The sequence below is a fragment of the Myxine glutinosa genome, chromosome 6 (genome assembly GCF_964187855.1).
Source record: "Myxine glutinosa chromosome 6, kmMyxGlut1.1, whole genome shotgun sequence".
NCBI classification, from domain to species: Eukaryota; Metazoa; Chordata; class Myxini; order Myxiniformes; family Myxinidae; genus Myxine; species Myxine glutinosa.
Window position 1 is genome coordinate 115,633,477 of NC_136266.1, and position 13,514 is coordinate 115,646,990.

Here is a 13,514-nt window from a genome sequence, read left to right on the forward strand (position 1 = left end):
CAAGCAAGATGCTCGCAAAGGAAACAAGCCCCACGGATAGCACTCTTCGGTGCTGTGAAAGGGAGTGGTAAAATGGCCGCTTCGTGGCTTCCGTTTTTCACTTTACTCCAATTGGCCAATGATCACATTACGTCATATGTAATAATGGCGATCAGTGCGAACACCTAATTAATCATTTTGCCAGACAGCCTGGTGTGAATAACACTTTAATTTGGGATTTGTGAAGTAAATATAATTTGGTGTCCTACCCTCAAAATGACTACAGCGGAAGACGTTAATATTATTTCTCTTAAAAACCTATTCGAGAAATTTTATACGAAGCTACACAAAACATAAATTTGACAATATTAAATGAGGGTTCCACTTACATATGCCTGTATCTCCATGAATCGGATAAAAATAGGTTTTATTCCGGAAGTAGGAACTTCTTTAAAATAATTAATTATTTGTTGAAGGTGGAATAAAGGGTTCTTCATCACATGTTGTGTTTATTATCCCGTTTGATATAATAATTATAATTTTGATCTCGTGTCGGTGTGTTTTTCATATTCCGGAAATGACGTATAGACTTCCGGAAAACGGGTAAAATAGTGTCCAACGGCCAATAACATGTGTGGCTAAGAAAGTGTGGGAGACTAACAAACAGTTACTTAGGATAGCAAGGCTATAAAGGAGTTGTGTGAACATGGGGAATAGAGATGTAACGAGTGGAGAGAAGGCCGCAGAAGAAATGAATGTCAATGGGGCTAGAATGAGGATAGAAGAGGAATCAAATGTGGGAGATGGTGGGGATGTCGAAGAGGTGAGCCAGGTGGGGTCCAAACAGAACTATGAGGACCAGTTGAAGGAGGCCAACAAGTGGATCCTGGAGTACTTTATGCATATGGCCAAGGCTGTGTTTATCAAAGGAGAGCAGTACAGATTCAAACAACTCTACGATCTCATGGAAGGTCAGATATGGCTTTGCAACAGAACGTGTATACATGGCTGTTTTCACCCCTGTCTGTTTGTCAATAGGATATCTCAAAAGTATGGACGGATTGGTTTCATACCTAATGATGTAACCATAACTGACCCGTCTGCTAGCTTGAGTTAATAATAATAATAATAACTTGATGGATATTAAAAGATCCCATGGTGTCCTTCGCGAAGAGTAGGCGAGTTATCACCGGCATCCTGAACAAATTACATGTTCCCACGTGGACTTTGGTAGCAAGTTGTTTGCTTTTCCTGATGGGCTCTTGATGCCCCCCCTGCCCCCCCTCCCCGCCATCCCCCAAACCCTCCCCAAAATCAAATTTTGCAGATCATACATATATTATTATTTCCTCTAAGGTTGTTGATGGGCATTCTTTTACTTTATGACTATGAGTTGTGGCCAACTGTGTAAAGCCGCTGTCACACCTTGACGTTTTAGCCAGCGTATGCCGACGTATGAAAAATTTGGTTACGTTAAGAGCACGCTGAAGCACGCTGGCATACGTCGTAGTACGCCGAGGTCGTCGACAAATTTCGTACATGCACAAAATTTGTCGACGTATGCCAGCGTATGACTCACACCAGCACTCAATTTTGATACGTCGGCATACGCTGGCTAAATCGTCAAGGTGTGACAGGGGCTTTACATCATGTTGGTGGGAATCTACCAAGCAAGTATTGCTAATACACGTTTCACCAAACATCCTAGAACACACATATATATATATATATATATATATATATATATATATATGTATATATATATATATATATATATATATATATATATATATACACACAGTGGAACCTTGACTTACGAGTTTAATTCGTTCTGTGACCGAGCTCGTAACTCAAATTGCTCGTTTCTCAAATCAAATTTCCCCATTAAAATGCATTGAAATGCTATTAAATCCGTTCCAGCCCGCCAAAAACCACACCAATTTTTTTTTAAATATACAGTATATATAAAAATATCTCGCGCTTTATATTTCACCTGTATGCAGCATACAAGTTGGCAGGATGGCCTGGACTGGAGGTACGCACACTGACTCTAAAGTCTAAACTGTCCAGCCTGGGTTTGAATCCCGACCCAGCTATAACCTGTCATGGGTGAATCACAGGCAGGGTGATTCATCAATGTGTGTACCGCTAAACTGGGCGCCCCGTTTGCGTCCCATTAGTTGTTGGATGTTAAGGATCTCACCGTGTTTTCCACAAAGAGAAGGCGAGCTATCGCCGGCACTCTGAACAAGTTGTGGCCTGGCATGCTCTTCTCCTCTGCCGTTATATACGTCCTCCTCGGCATCTTTTTCCAGAAGAGCCCTGTCTCGTCACAGTTGAAGATTTGCTCGGGATGTATCGTTCGGCTTCTATCAGTTCGGCAAAAGTTATAATAAAATCTTCAGCTGCCTTCACATCTGCCTCACCAAGTCGACAACACGCACACCTCGCTCATGTTTTTCGACGATGCGTGTTTTATATCCAAGCACATCATCCTCTTCTTCTTCTCAGTACCGTGTTTTCCACAAAGAGAAGGCGAGCTATCGCCGGCACTCTGAACAAGTTGTGGCCTGGCATGGCATGAACATGAAAACATGAACATGAACATGAAATGTTCGACATGAACATGAAATTTTCCAAAATAACCAACATGCGAAAACAAAAATGCAGCGCTATACGACAGAGATACTGTACTTGCACGGCAAGATAACCACGTGACCAGAACCCACCTGGTGGCGTAAACTCAAAATAACCAACATGCGAAAACAAAAATGCAGCGCTATACGACAGAGATACTGTACTTGCACGCAAGATAACCACGTGACCGGGTGGCGAAAGCTCGTAACTCAGATCTCGGCTCGCATCTCAAAGCAATAAACCGCCCGAGCGACGGCTCGTATCTCGAAAAACTCGTAAGTTGGGGCACTCGTAAGTCAAGGTTCAATGTATATATATATATATATATTGTTACAGACGCGGCTTAGATGTTATTTACCGAGCGGTTTGGTATGACCACGTCTGCACAAGTTACCCGATTATACCCGAACGTTGACTAATCGCGCTACGCTAGATCAATGAAGGAAAAGACACACGGCTGGGATTAAAATGACACGACACCAGGGATACGGTTCTCAAGACCTCCGGAGGAGATTATATTAAGCGGAAGGTTAGATTACAACTACAAGAGGGACATCATAGAAAGACAGGCACTTAAACACACTCTTATATTAACCCCAACAGACGACAGATAAACGGGACAAAAGGCTGACTCACACGGGGATTGATGGCAAGGAAAGCGGGGTATCGATGGCTCAAGGTGCACTCTTGGCTCAAGGACAGGGTACTGTACGGTCCAGTAGATGCAGGGAGGTCACAGCGCTCGGAGGTCACGACTGGTACTTCCTCTTCAAGCTCGGGGCGCATCTGACGTCACGTCCGGTACGTGGCCGCGTATATCCGCGGGGAGTGACACGCCCTCGGCTCGTAGCTCCGCCCAGCTGGAATCGGCACGTTGCTTCTCATTGGGTGCGTGCGGGGGGGGGGGGGGTTACCGGCTCCGCCTTGACGAGGGGCTGACAAGGAGCCCCTTCGTGGTAACCCCGCCGGAGCGCATCGTCAATGGCGGCTAACCGAGCTGGTGTGAGGACGCACACTCCCCCGCGCAGCGCCGTTGTTGTAGTTGTTGTTTGTAGTTGTAGTTGTTGTTTGTAGTTGTAGTTGTTGTTGTTGTTGTTGTTTGGGGAAGAAGATGGGAGGAGGTATGGAAAGTCCTAAACTCACTACTGGTGCCATATAATCACATTCTGGTGCAACGAAGAGTCAGAATTAATGGAAACGAGTCCTTAACTGACATAGACTAAGAATAACTAGCAAGATGTCCGAAAGTTGTCTACGTGAGATGCGGTGGACCTGGGCACGACATTTAATGGGGGAAAAAGGGGAAGGTCGGTTCTACAGAGTGTTGTTTACAGACAATGGACTAGGGAATGGGGGATTGGGGATAGTTGGGAGTATTGGGGAAATAGGGGAATATTTACAAGCGGATATGGAGGCCAAATTCCATATTCGCAACATTATATATATATATATATATATATATATATATATATATATATATATATATATATATATATATATATATATATATATATATATATATATATAATATATATATACTATATATATATATATATAAAAATATAAAGGAGGTGTGTGTGTTGTGTGTGTGTGTGTGTGTGTCTGTCTGTCTGTCTGTCTGTCTGTCTGTCTGTCTGCTTATAACTCAAGAACTACACATCGGAGAAAAGTTTTAGACACAGATTCGGAATCGGCATAAAATCCTGGTGGTTTTAGGCTACGTTTTATTTTAATATCAATGGTTTAAAAAAACCGCGCCAGCTGCAATTCCATGGTGTAGTTTGTGGCGGGAGTATGAAGAGAGGGGGGAGGAGACGAAGGGGATGTAGGGGGGAGGAGAGAAGGGAGGGGGAGAAGGGGGGGACGAGAGGAGGGAGGGAGGAGAAGGGGGGATGAGAGGAGGGAGGAAGAAGGGGGGGGGGAGGAGGGAGGAAGAAGGGGGGGGGGGGGAAGGAGGGAGAAGGGGGGGGGGGAGAGGAGGGAGAAGGGGGGGAGAGGAGGGAGGAGAAGGGGGCAGCAGGGAGGGAAGCAGGAGCAGAGGGAGGGAGAAGGGGGCAGGAGCAGAGGGAGGGAGAAGGGGGCAAGGAGCAGAGGGAGGGAGAAGGGGGCAGGAGCGGAGGGAGGGAGAAGGGGGCAGGAGCGGAGGGAGGGAGAAGGGGGCAGGAGCGGAGGGAGGGAGAAGGGGGCAGGAGTGGAGGGAGGGAGAAGGGGGGAGGAGAGGATGGAGGGAGAAGGGGGAGGGGAGAGGAGGGAGAAGGGGGGAGGAGAGGAGGGAGAAGGGGGGAGGAGAGGAGGGAGAAGGGAAAGAGGGTGGGGGGGGGGGGAGAGGAGGGAGGGAGAAGGGGGATGACAGGAGGCAGAGAGAAGGGGGATGACAGGAGGGAGGGAGAACGGACGAGAGAAGGGATGACAGGAGGGAGGGGAGAACGGACGAGAGAAGGGGGAGGAAAGGATGAAGGGGGAGGGGGAGGAGAGAGGGAAGGTGGAGAGGGTAAGGAAGGGGGAGGAGAAGTGAAGGGGGAGGAGAAGTGAAGGGGGAGGAGAAGTGAAGGGGAAGGTGGAAGGGAGGGGAAGGTTAGTATATCGCACAAAAATGTTAGTCAATAAAGGCTATGGGTACGTAAAAACAAAAAGGTAGCTCTGTCTACTGTAACGCCATGGCTTGTAAAAGCAGCCTGAATAGCATTCACCAAGTGGTGGTAAATCATATTCAAAAAGGGTGTTATAAGTTTATAACACACCTAAACTTCCCCGGCTTTGTGACTAATTAATTAAGTACACAGGTATTTCTGACTTCATTTGTGGAGCTCTCATCAAGTGGCTTAAGCACTCCAACGAAATGGGTGATAAGGAACGGCTGGCTTGGCAAGCGATAGCAAGCTGATTGCTTCTGGTTGAAATGGCTGAGGAATTTGAAAAACACATCGCAGGTACGTACAGTGGAGTCAGTGGCGAATGGAGGAAAAATGACGCTCAGGGCGAGATATTAAATTGCCGCCCCTCGTAACTCACATGCTGAATTAAACACAAAGTCTAATGAAATAATTTTATTATATTACAAATCAAATGAAGTGCAATACATTTACAAGTAAACAGGTACACTTTTGTTTTTCTGTCTTTATAAATGGCCGTTTGCTTCCATGCACCATGAGAAAATTGTCTTCAGAAGTGTCAATGACAATAGATGAGAGATGCAAATCATACAATAAAACAAATTTGTCCCCCCCCCCCCACCCCCTCCCTCTCCCCCTTAAAGGGGTCATACTAAACACCTCCCGGAGAGATTTTTTTTAATCCCATCCCGTGCGCAGCAGGAGACGGGGTTTTGCAATTACGTGTGTGTGTGTGTGTGTGTGTGTGTGTGTGTGTGTGTGTGTGTGTGTGTGTGTGTGTGTGTGTGTGTGTGTGTGTGTGTGTGTTAGTGTGTGTGTGTGTTAGTGTGTGTGTGTGTGTTAGTGTGTGTGTGTGTTAGTGTGTGTGTGTTGTCCGTGCGTGCGTGTTGTCCGTGCGTGGTGTCTGTCAGGACTGCAACCTTTTTACCATTTGAGTTTTGTCATCAGATTTTCACCAAAGCTTTAGATTGAGAATATGGAGAAGGCAAATTAATAATTTGGTCAAAAGGTCAAATGTCAGCGTCACATAAAATCATCAATTTTCATGCGATTGATCTGAAATTTAAAGAATCTGCATATTGGGTCAATTCATTTGTTCACCAATCAAAAGCTAAAAGCAGATTGTTTTTTTAGATCTAAAGCTCAAAGGTCAAGGCTGCATAAAATCATCAATTTTCATTTTGTATTTTTTAAAAACTGTTTTCGTTATTTTTAGCATAAGGAAGAAGAAGAAGAAGAAGAAGAAGAAGATGTCTGAATACAAACGGGCACGGATGGCCTTTGCATTTTCAGATGCTTTCTGGTTTAGCAGTTGGAGCTGCTGTTTAGTTCATTTCCGCTGTTTAAATTTTGGAATTCGGTTCAGATTAAGAGTTTGTAGAGCGTATCGCATTTTAGTTTTTAACCACGTGCAGAAATAAAAAAGGCATGAACCCATGTCGGGACTCTATGTACAGGGACCAACATCCCTCTACATCTCCTCCCTCCTCACCACTCTACCCTCATACAACTCCCCGTCCAAACCCCCTTCCACTCTTTCTTCCACCCTCGTACAACTCTCCGGACTTCACCGGGCAGTGTTCGTAACTTTATTTCATTTCCGCACACGGTTAAAAACTAAAATGCGATACGCTTGATAAACTCTGAATCTGAACCGATTTTCAAAATTTACACTGCAGGATTGAGTTTAACAGCAGTTCTGACTACTAAAAAAGTGTTTATTTGCTAAAAAAAAAAGGTTTCATTCAAAAAACGCGTTTCCGGGCAGTGTTGGCTCTGTTTGGCCAACCCCCAAGAGTGCCGCTCGGGGCGGCCACCACCTTCCCCACCCTCCCCAGAAGCAGAATCACAGCCTCACTTAAATAAATGAATATATACACTTAGTGACTTGGTTATAAAATCGTTAGATATGATAAATTTTGCCAGATTTCACCCCAGATTTGGACATTTATTTAGTCTACAGCAGGGGTCAGGAACCTTTTTGACTGGGAGAGCCATAAAAGCCAAATATTTCTAAATATATTTCATTGAGAGCCATATAGTATTTTTAACGTATAATAAATTAAATATGTCTTACTTTTAATGCGACTTCTGGTGCTGCATGGTTTTGCTGATGGCCTTGTAGTCTGGTTCATACGTGGTGAGGTTGAGCTTCATGCAGGCGTTGAGGCTTCCATCAGTTAAACGTGAGCGTAGGTTGGTCTTAATGTTCCTCATATGCGAGAATGACTGCTCACATGCATATGTAGAGCCAAACATGGTCAATACGGCAATACTCACATGCTGCATTGTGTGGTATGTCACAGGAAGCTCGTTCCAAGTTTTAAGAATCAGCTGGTCTTCAGGTTGAAGATTTTTCATTTCTGTCCACTTGTGTTCCCTCGCCAGCTCTGCTCGCTGTCGCGCAAGACTTTCCAACTCTCCATTAAGTGACTTGAACTTACTCATCCACATGTCTGATGCCTTCAGGTCAGCAACTTCCAGCTCAAAGTCTCCGATAGAGACCCCGGGGATGCATGTCAGGTCGATTTTGTCCACTGCACACTCATGTGGATGAGTGATGAACTTGAAAAGACCAGTGCGCGCACGAAATTCTCCAAAACGTGCTTTGAATGACTGCAGGAGATTGGACGTAAAGCCAGCTAGCTGCTGGAGATCCAGATGTTGAGTGGAGTCACTTGCTAAGCATGCATCTCTAAATTGTTGCAGTCTTTCAAAGTGCAGAAGACGACCTGTTTCAATGTCCCTGAGAAAGACTTCCAGCTTGCTTTCAAATGCAAACACTGCTTGTTGAAGGGATGAGATTGTATTTCCAATACCTTGCATTTTCACATTGAGCTGGTTCAGATGGCCAGTTATGTCCACGAGATAGTGAAACTGCAGGAGCCAGTCAGTGTTGTCTAGCTCAGGATGCTTGACGCCTTTCATTTCAAGAAAAGTCCGGATTTCACTCAGGCAAGCTGCAAATCGGCTGAGCACCTTCCCCCTTGACAACCAACGCACGTTGCTGTGTAAAAGCCAGTCGCCGACTGGGCATCCTCCGTCGTGCGAAGTCCTTCCTCGGCACACCTGAGCTCCTCACCACATACAAGGCTCTCATCTGCAGCTCAATGGAATACTGTTCTCCCCTATGGGCCGGTGCTCCTGCCTCACACCTAGCTCGGCTTCACGCTGTTGAAACCAAAGCTTTCAGAATTATTGGAATCTCCCGCGATGAAGCTATCTCTGAGGGCCTTTCACTCACTCACCGCAGGTAGGTGGTCTTTCTGTCTTCTACTGACTCCTCTCCGGCCTTGCACCCCCAGCTCTCTCTGTGCTCTGTCCCCCAAATATTCCTACAGGTCGCACAAGATTTGCCAGCAACCCTCTGATGGTTAAACTGCCGAAATCTCGGCTCTCTGCTCACCTTCACTTTTTCATTCCTCTTTTCTCCCGCCTCTGGAACAAACTCCCTCACTCCCTTCAATCCCACTCCTCCCTCCAGGTCTTTAAAACAGCTGTTCACCACCATCTCTTATCTTCCCCCATCCAAAACCTTGATCTTTTCTACCCCCGCTAATTCACCCCAGATCCACCTTGTTTGAAATTCCAACTTCTTTCCTGGAAGTCCTGGCAGTGTCCATATGTTTTATACCTCTCCCACCGCCCCCTTCCCATGCCCCCCCCCCCAAAGCCCTCGCCCTCTCTCAGATCTCTCGATGTCTCCATGTCTCTCGGTCCCTGCTCTCAAATGTTGTGTTTGTGTCCTTCCCCCTCTCTCCCCATCTTGTCTACCGCTCCCGATGTTTTATGTGTCGGTTTGTCTTTCTGTGTGATTAATGTTCGCTCTTTCACGAGCCTCGATCTTGTATACAAAAAAATAAAAAAATAAAAAAAGCAGACCGGGATAATGATTCCCAACTTCTTCTAACAGAGCGTTAAACTGGCGATCATTTAAAGCTCGGGCAACAATAAAGTTGACCACTCGAATGACCAGCGACATCACCTCACCAAGCTCCTGGCCACACGTCTGAGCGCAAAGCGCCTCCTGGTGCAGGATGCAATGAAAACTTAGGATGGCTCTCTTTTCATGTTCACGGAGAAGCGCTACAAATCCTTTGTTCTTCCCCAACATACAGGGTGCACCATCAGTACAGACAGAAATAAGTTTATCCATCGGTAGTTTTTTTTCTTTAGCAAACTCCATGAAAGACGTGAATAAATCCTCTCCTCTTGTTGTCCCTTTCATTGGCAAAACAGCCAAGCTTTCCTCACGCAGTGTGTCACCTGCAGCATACCTGGCAATTATACTGCACTGAGATAGATGGCTAACGTCTGTTGACTCATCTAACGCGAGAGAAAAGTATGTCCCGGCGTTTATGTCCTTAATTTGTGTTTCCTCGACTTGATTTGCCATCATGATGCTACGATCGTGCACAGTTCTTGCTGACAGGGGCATGTCTTTTATTCGTTTGATTATCTTGTCTTTATTTGGGAAGTCATCAAACAGTTCATTGGCCACATCAAGCATGAATGTTTTGGCATACTCGCCATCTGTGAATGGCTTTCCATTCCTTACTATTGCCAAAGCACCCGCAAAGCTAGCGGAATTCCCGTTAACTTGCTTGGTCCACACACGTAGTTGCTGCTGACTCGCCTGCAGTCTCCGCTGTAGCTCCTCGCATGCCCTTTTCCTGCTGTCCCCCGCTGGATATTTCGATGCAAATGAAGCATGGTGCGTATCGAAGTGCCGCTTTATATTTGACCGTTTCATCGATGCAATTTTATCATTGCATATTAGACATACCGCAGATCCTGCTCTCTCACCAAATGCAAATTCCTCTGTCCACGCAGCCTGGAATGCACGGTAATCATCGTCTTTTTTTCTTTTCGCCATCTTTTCCGTTACAAGGGTTGAAGCGGATAAACTAGTTGGCTATCTGATAAAATTGATTTCTTCACCTTTACAATGACGCGGACATGCTCGCGAGCCATTGGTTCCCGACCCGACCCACGGGTGACCCGTGACCCGTGAAATTTATCTTCAAAACTAATTTCTGTTTACTTTAAAATGACACAGTATTATTAAGAAATATCACAAGTATTTTAAAATCAGTTCCAAACTGATTTTTTTTTTAAATTTTTTTTTTTCAACTCAAAATTGTCTGGGAGCCATATGCCGTCACCGGAAGAGCCATATATGGCTCGCGAGCCATAGGTTCCCGACCGCTGGTCTACAGCATCCACTCCTCATATCCGAATCCAGAGTTTGATGATATGCTTCAATTATGCAATAATAATCAATCGTGTTTCCAAGGCAAGGCACGTTTGAGTAGGCTGAAACAAAATGGCAGTTTAAGAACCCAGCGAGGTGCAGTGGGCTGACCAAGATGGTGGGCCGCCATATTGGTAAGCCTTTTTGGGGTTTTTTTCTTATGAGCACCTTGTTAATCATGTTCAAAAAGGGTGTTATAACACACCAAAACACCCAGTTTTCATCATTGCAATCTGTTGGAGGTCCAGGTGTATGCATGCAAAGTTTGGGGCCGCTAGGTTTAATGTTTTTGGAGTTATGAAGGAGACAGACAGATGGACGGACGGACACTGCCTTTTATTATATATATGTATACATACATACATACATACATACATACATACATACATACATACATACATACATACAGTGCCTTCAGAAAGTATTCGCACCCCTTGACTTTTTCCCATTTTATTGTGCTACAGCCTGAATTTAAAATGGGTAAAATTGAGATTCTTTTTGTCACTGATCCACCCATGGATTCAGTAATGAGTATCACTGACATTACTTAGTAATGTCAAAGTGATTTTTTAAAATTCCCTCAAAATCATCAAAAATGAAATACAGAAATATCGAATTTACATAAATATTCAACCCCTTGAATCAACACTTCCTGGAAGTCCCTTTGGCAGCAATTACAGCTTTGAGGCTTCTTGGCTATGTCTGTATCAGCTTTGCACATCTAGATTTGGGGAGTTTCTTCATTGCAGATTTGCTCAAGCTTTGTCAAGTTAGATGGGGAGCATCAGTGAACAGCAATCTTCAAGTCTTTCCACAGATTCTCAATGGGATTCAAGTCTGGGCTTTGGCTGGGCCACTCAAGGACTTTCATGTTGTTGTTCTGAAGCCATTCCAGTGTTGCTTTGGCTGTATGCTTGAGGTCATTGTTTTGTTGGAATGTAAATCTTCACCGCAGTCAAAGGTCTTTTGCACTCTGGAGCAGGTTCTCCTCAAGGATTTGCCTATATTTGGCTCCATTCATTGTTCCCTCTATCCTTACAAGTCTCCCTGTCCCTGTCGCTGAAAAACATCCCCATAGCATGATGCTGCCACCACCAAGATTCAGGGTAGGGATGGTGTTAGATGGGTGATGAGCTGTGCTCGGTTTCCGCCAGACGTAGCACTTTGCATTCAGGCCAAAGAGTTCACTTTTCATCTCATCAGATGACATAATCTTTTTCCTCATGCTCTCAGAGTCTTTCAGGTGCCTTTCTGCAAAATCCAGGAAGGCTGTCATATGTGCCTTTTTCTCAGGAGTGGCTTCTGTCTGGCCACTCTCCCATAAAGCCTGGATTTGTGAAGTCCTGCAGAGATTGTTGTCCTTCCAGCAGGTTCTCCCATCTCAGCCAAGGAACTCTGTAGTTCTGTCAAAGTGGTCATTGGGTCTTGGTCACCTCTGACCAAGTCGTTCTTTCCCGGTCACTCAGCTTGGTTGGACGGCCAGCTGTAGTAAGAGTCTGGGTAGTTCCATGCTCATTCCATTTCCTAATGATGGAGCTCACTTGGGAACTTTCGACATTCTAGAAATTGTTTTATACCCTTCCCCAGATCTATGGCTCCTCACAATTCTATCTCGTAGTTGTACGGTCGTAGTTCCCATTGTGTACCCTGGATCCCAGTGTGTACCCTGGATAAGAATAGGTACGCCGTATCCCTGCGTGTCGTAAGAGGCGACTAAGAGGGTTGGCGTCAGGAAGGGCATCCGGCCATAAAAACATTGCCTCAAAAAGAGAACCATGACAATTACAACTACATGTGGGCAGGGTACAGCCCGAAGTGGAGATCGGTTTCTGAGGTTTGGGACATGGAATGTTGGGACAATGACAGGGAGATCAGGAGACGTGGTGGAAGTATTGGTCAGAAGAAGAGTGGACATATGTTGTGTGCAAGAGACGAGATGGAAGGGAAGTGGTGTGAGAATGGTGAAGGGTAGGCAGGGACAGAAATACAAGTTTGTGTGGCAAGGGTGCCTGGAGGGCATGAATGGTGTTGGTGTCCTGTTTTCTGAGGAGTTTGTAGACAGTGTGGTGAGTGTGACTAGAGCGAGTGATAGGTTGATGATGGTGAAAATGATGATTGGAAAGCTCTTGGTGAACGTCATCTCGGGATATGCTCTGCAGGTTGGTCGAAGCGATGAAGAGAAGGACAAGTTCTGGTGTGCGATAGAGAAGCTGATGGAAAACGTGAAAGATGAGGAAGTTGTTGTGGTAGGAGGAGACCTAAATGGACATGTGGGAAGGAGTATGGATGGTTTTGATGGAGTTCATGGGGGTTACGGATATGGTGTGAGATATGGAGAAGGTGAAAGGATTTTGGAGTTTGCTGATGGAGCTGATTTGTTGATTTGTAATACTCAGTTCCAGAAAGAGGATAATAAGCTTGTTACATACACGTCAGGTGGGTCGACGACAACCGTTGACTACCTGATGGTGCGTAGGCGAGATAGGGGGCACCTCCGGGACACAAAGGTGATCCCGGGGGAGGAGGCTGTTTCACAGCACCACTTGGTTGTCTGCGACGTAAGGGTGAAAGGTGCGAGGAGAGCTCGGCGGGTGAAGTAGCAACCGAGAATGAAGGTGTGGAGGTTGAAAGAGGTGACAGTAAGGGAGGCATTAAAAGAGAGGCTGAGTAGGGTCGAGGATGATGTGGTTGAGCTTGAAAGTGGTTGGATGTCAATGAAAGCTAGTCTGTTGGGAGCCGTTGGTGAGGTATGTGGATGGACAAAAGGACCACCGAGGCACTCGGAAACATGGTGGTGGGATGATGAAGTTGGAAAGAGGATTGACGAGAAGAGGAAGAAGTTCAAGGAGTGGCAGAAGGCGAAGGGTACGGGAGCAGAAACAGCAGAGCATGAAAGTTATAAGGCAGCCAGAAAGGCTGCAAAGAAAGAGGTAGCAAAGGCGCAGGAGGCATGTAAGAAAATGTTCGGAGAAAGCTTGGATTCGGAAGAGGGTCAGAAAGCAGTATTCAGGATTGCAAAGCAGATAGCGAAA

At 45.6% G+C, this 13,514-nt stretch overlaps 1 protein-coding gene across 4 annotated transcripts in view; it reads left to right on the forward strand.

Annotated features, from left to right (window-relative positions):
* Window positions 1–452: 452 nt before the first annotated feature.
* The window catches only part of LOC137430216 (uncharacterized), an 81,500-nt gene continuing 68,438 nt past the window's right edge, over window positions 453–13,514 (forward strand). Inside the window, exon 1 of one of the 4 annotated variants that reach the window (XM_078780423.1) lies at window positions 453–950. In XM_078780423.1, coding sequence (XP_078636549.1) covers window positions 686–950 — 265 coding nt within the window. In that variant the 5' untranslated portion in view covers window positions 453–685. The remainder of the gene's footprint in view (window positions 951–13,514) is intronic. The other 3 variants (XM_068120906.2, XM_068120907.2, XM_078780422.1) reach the window with 3 other exon arrangements.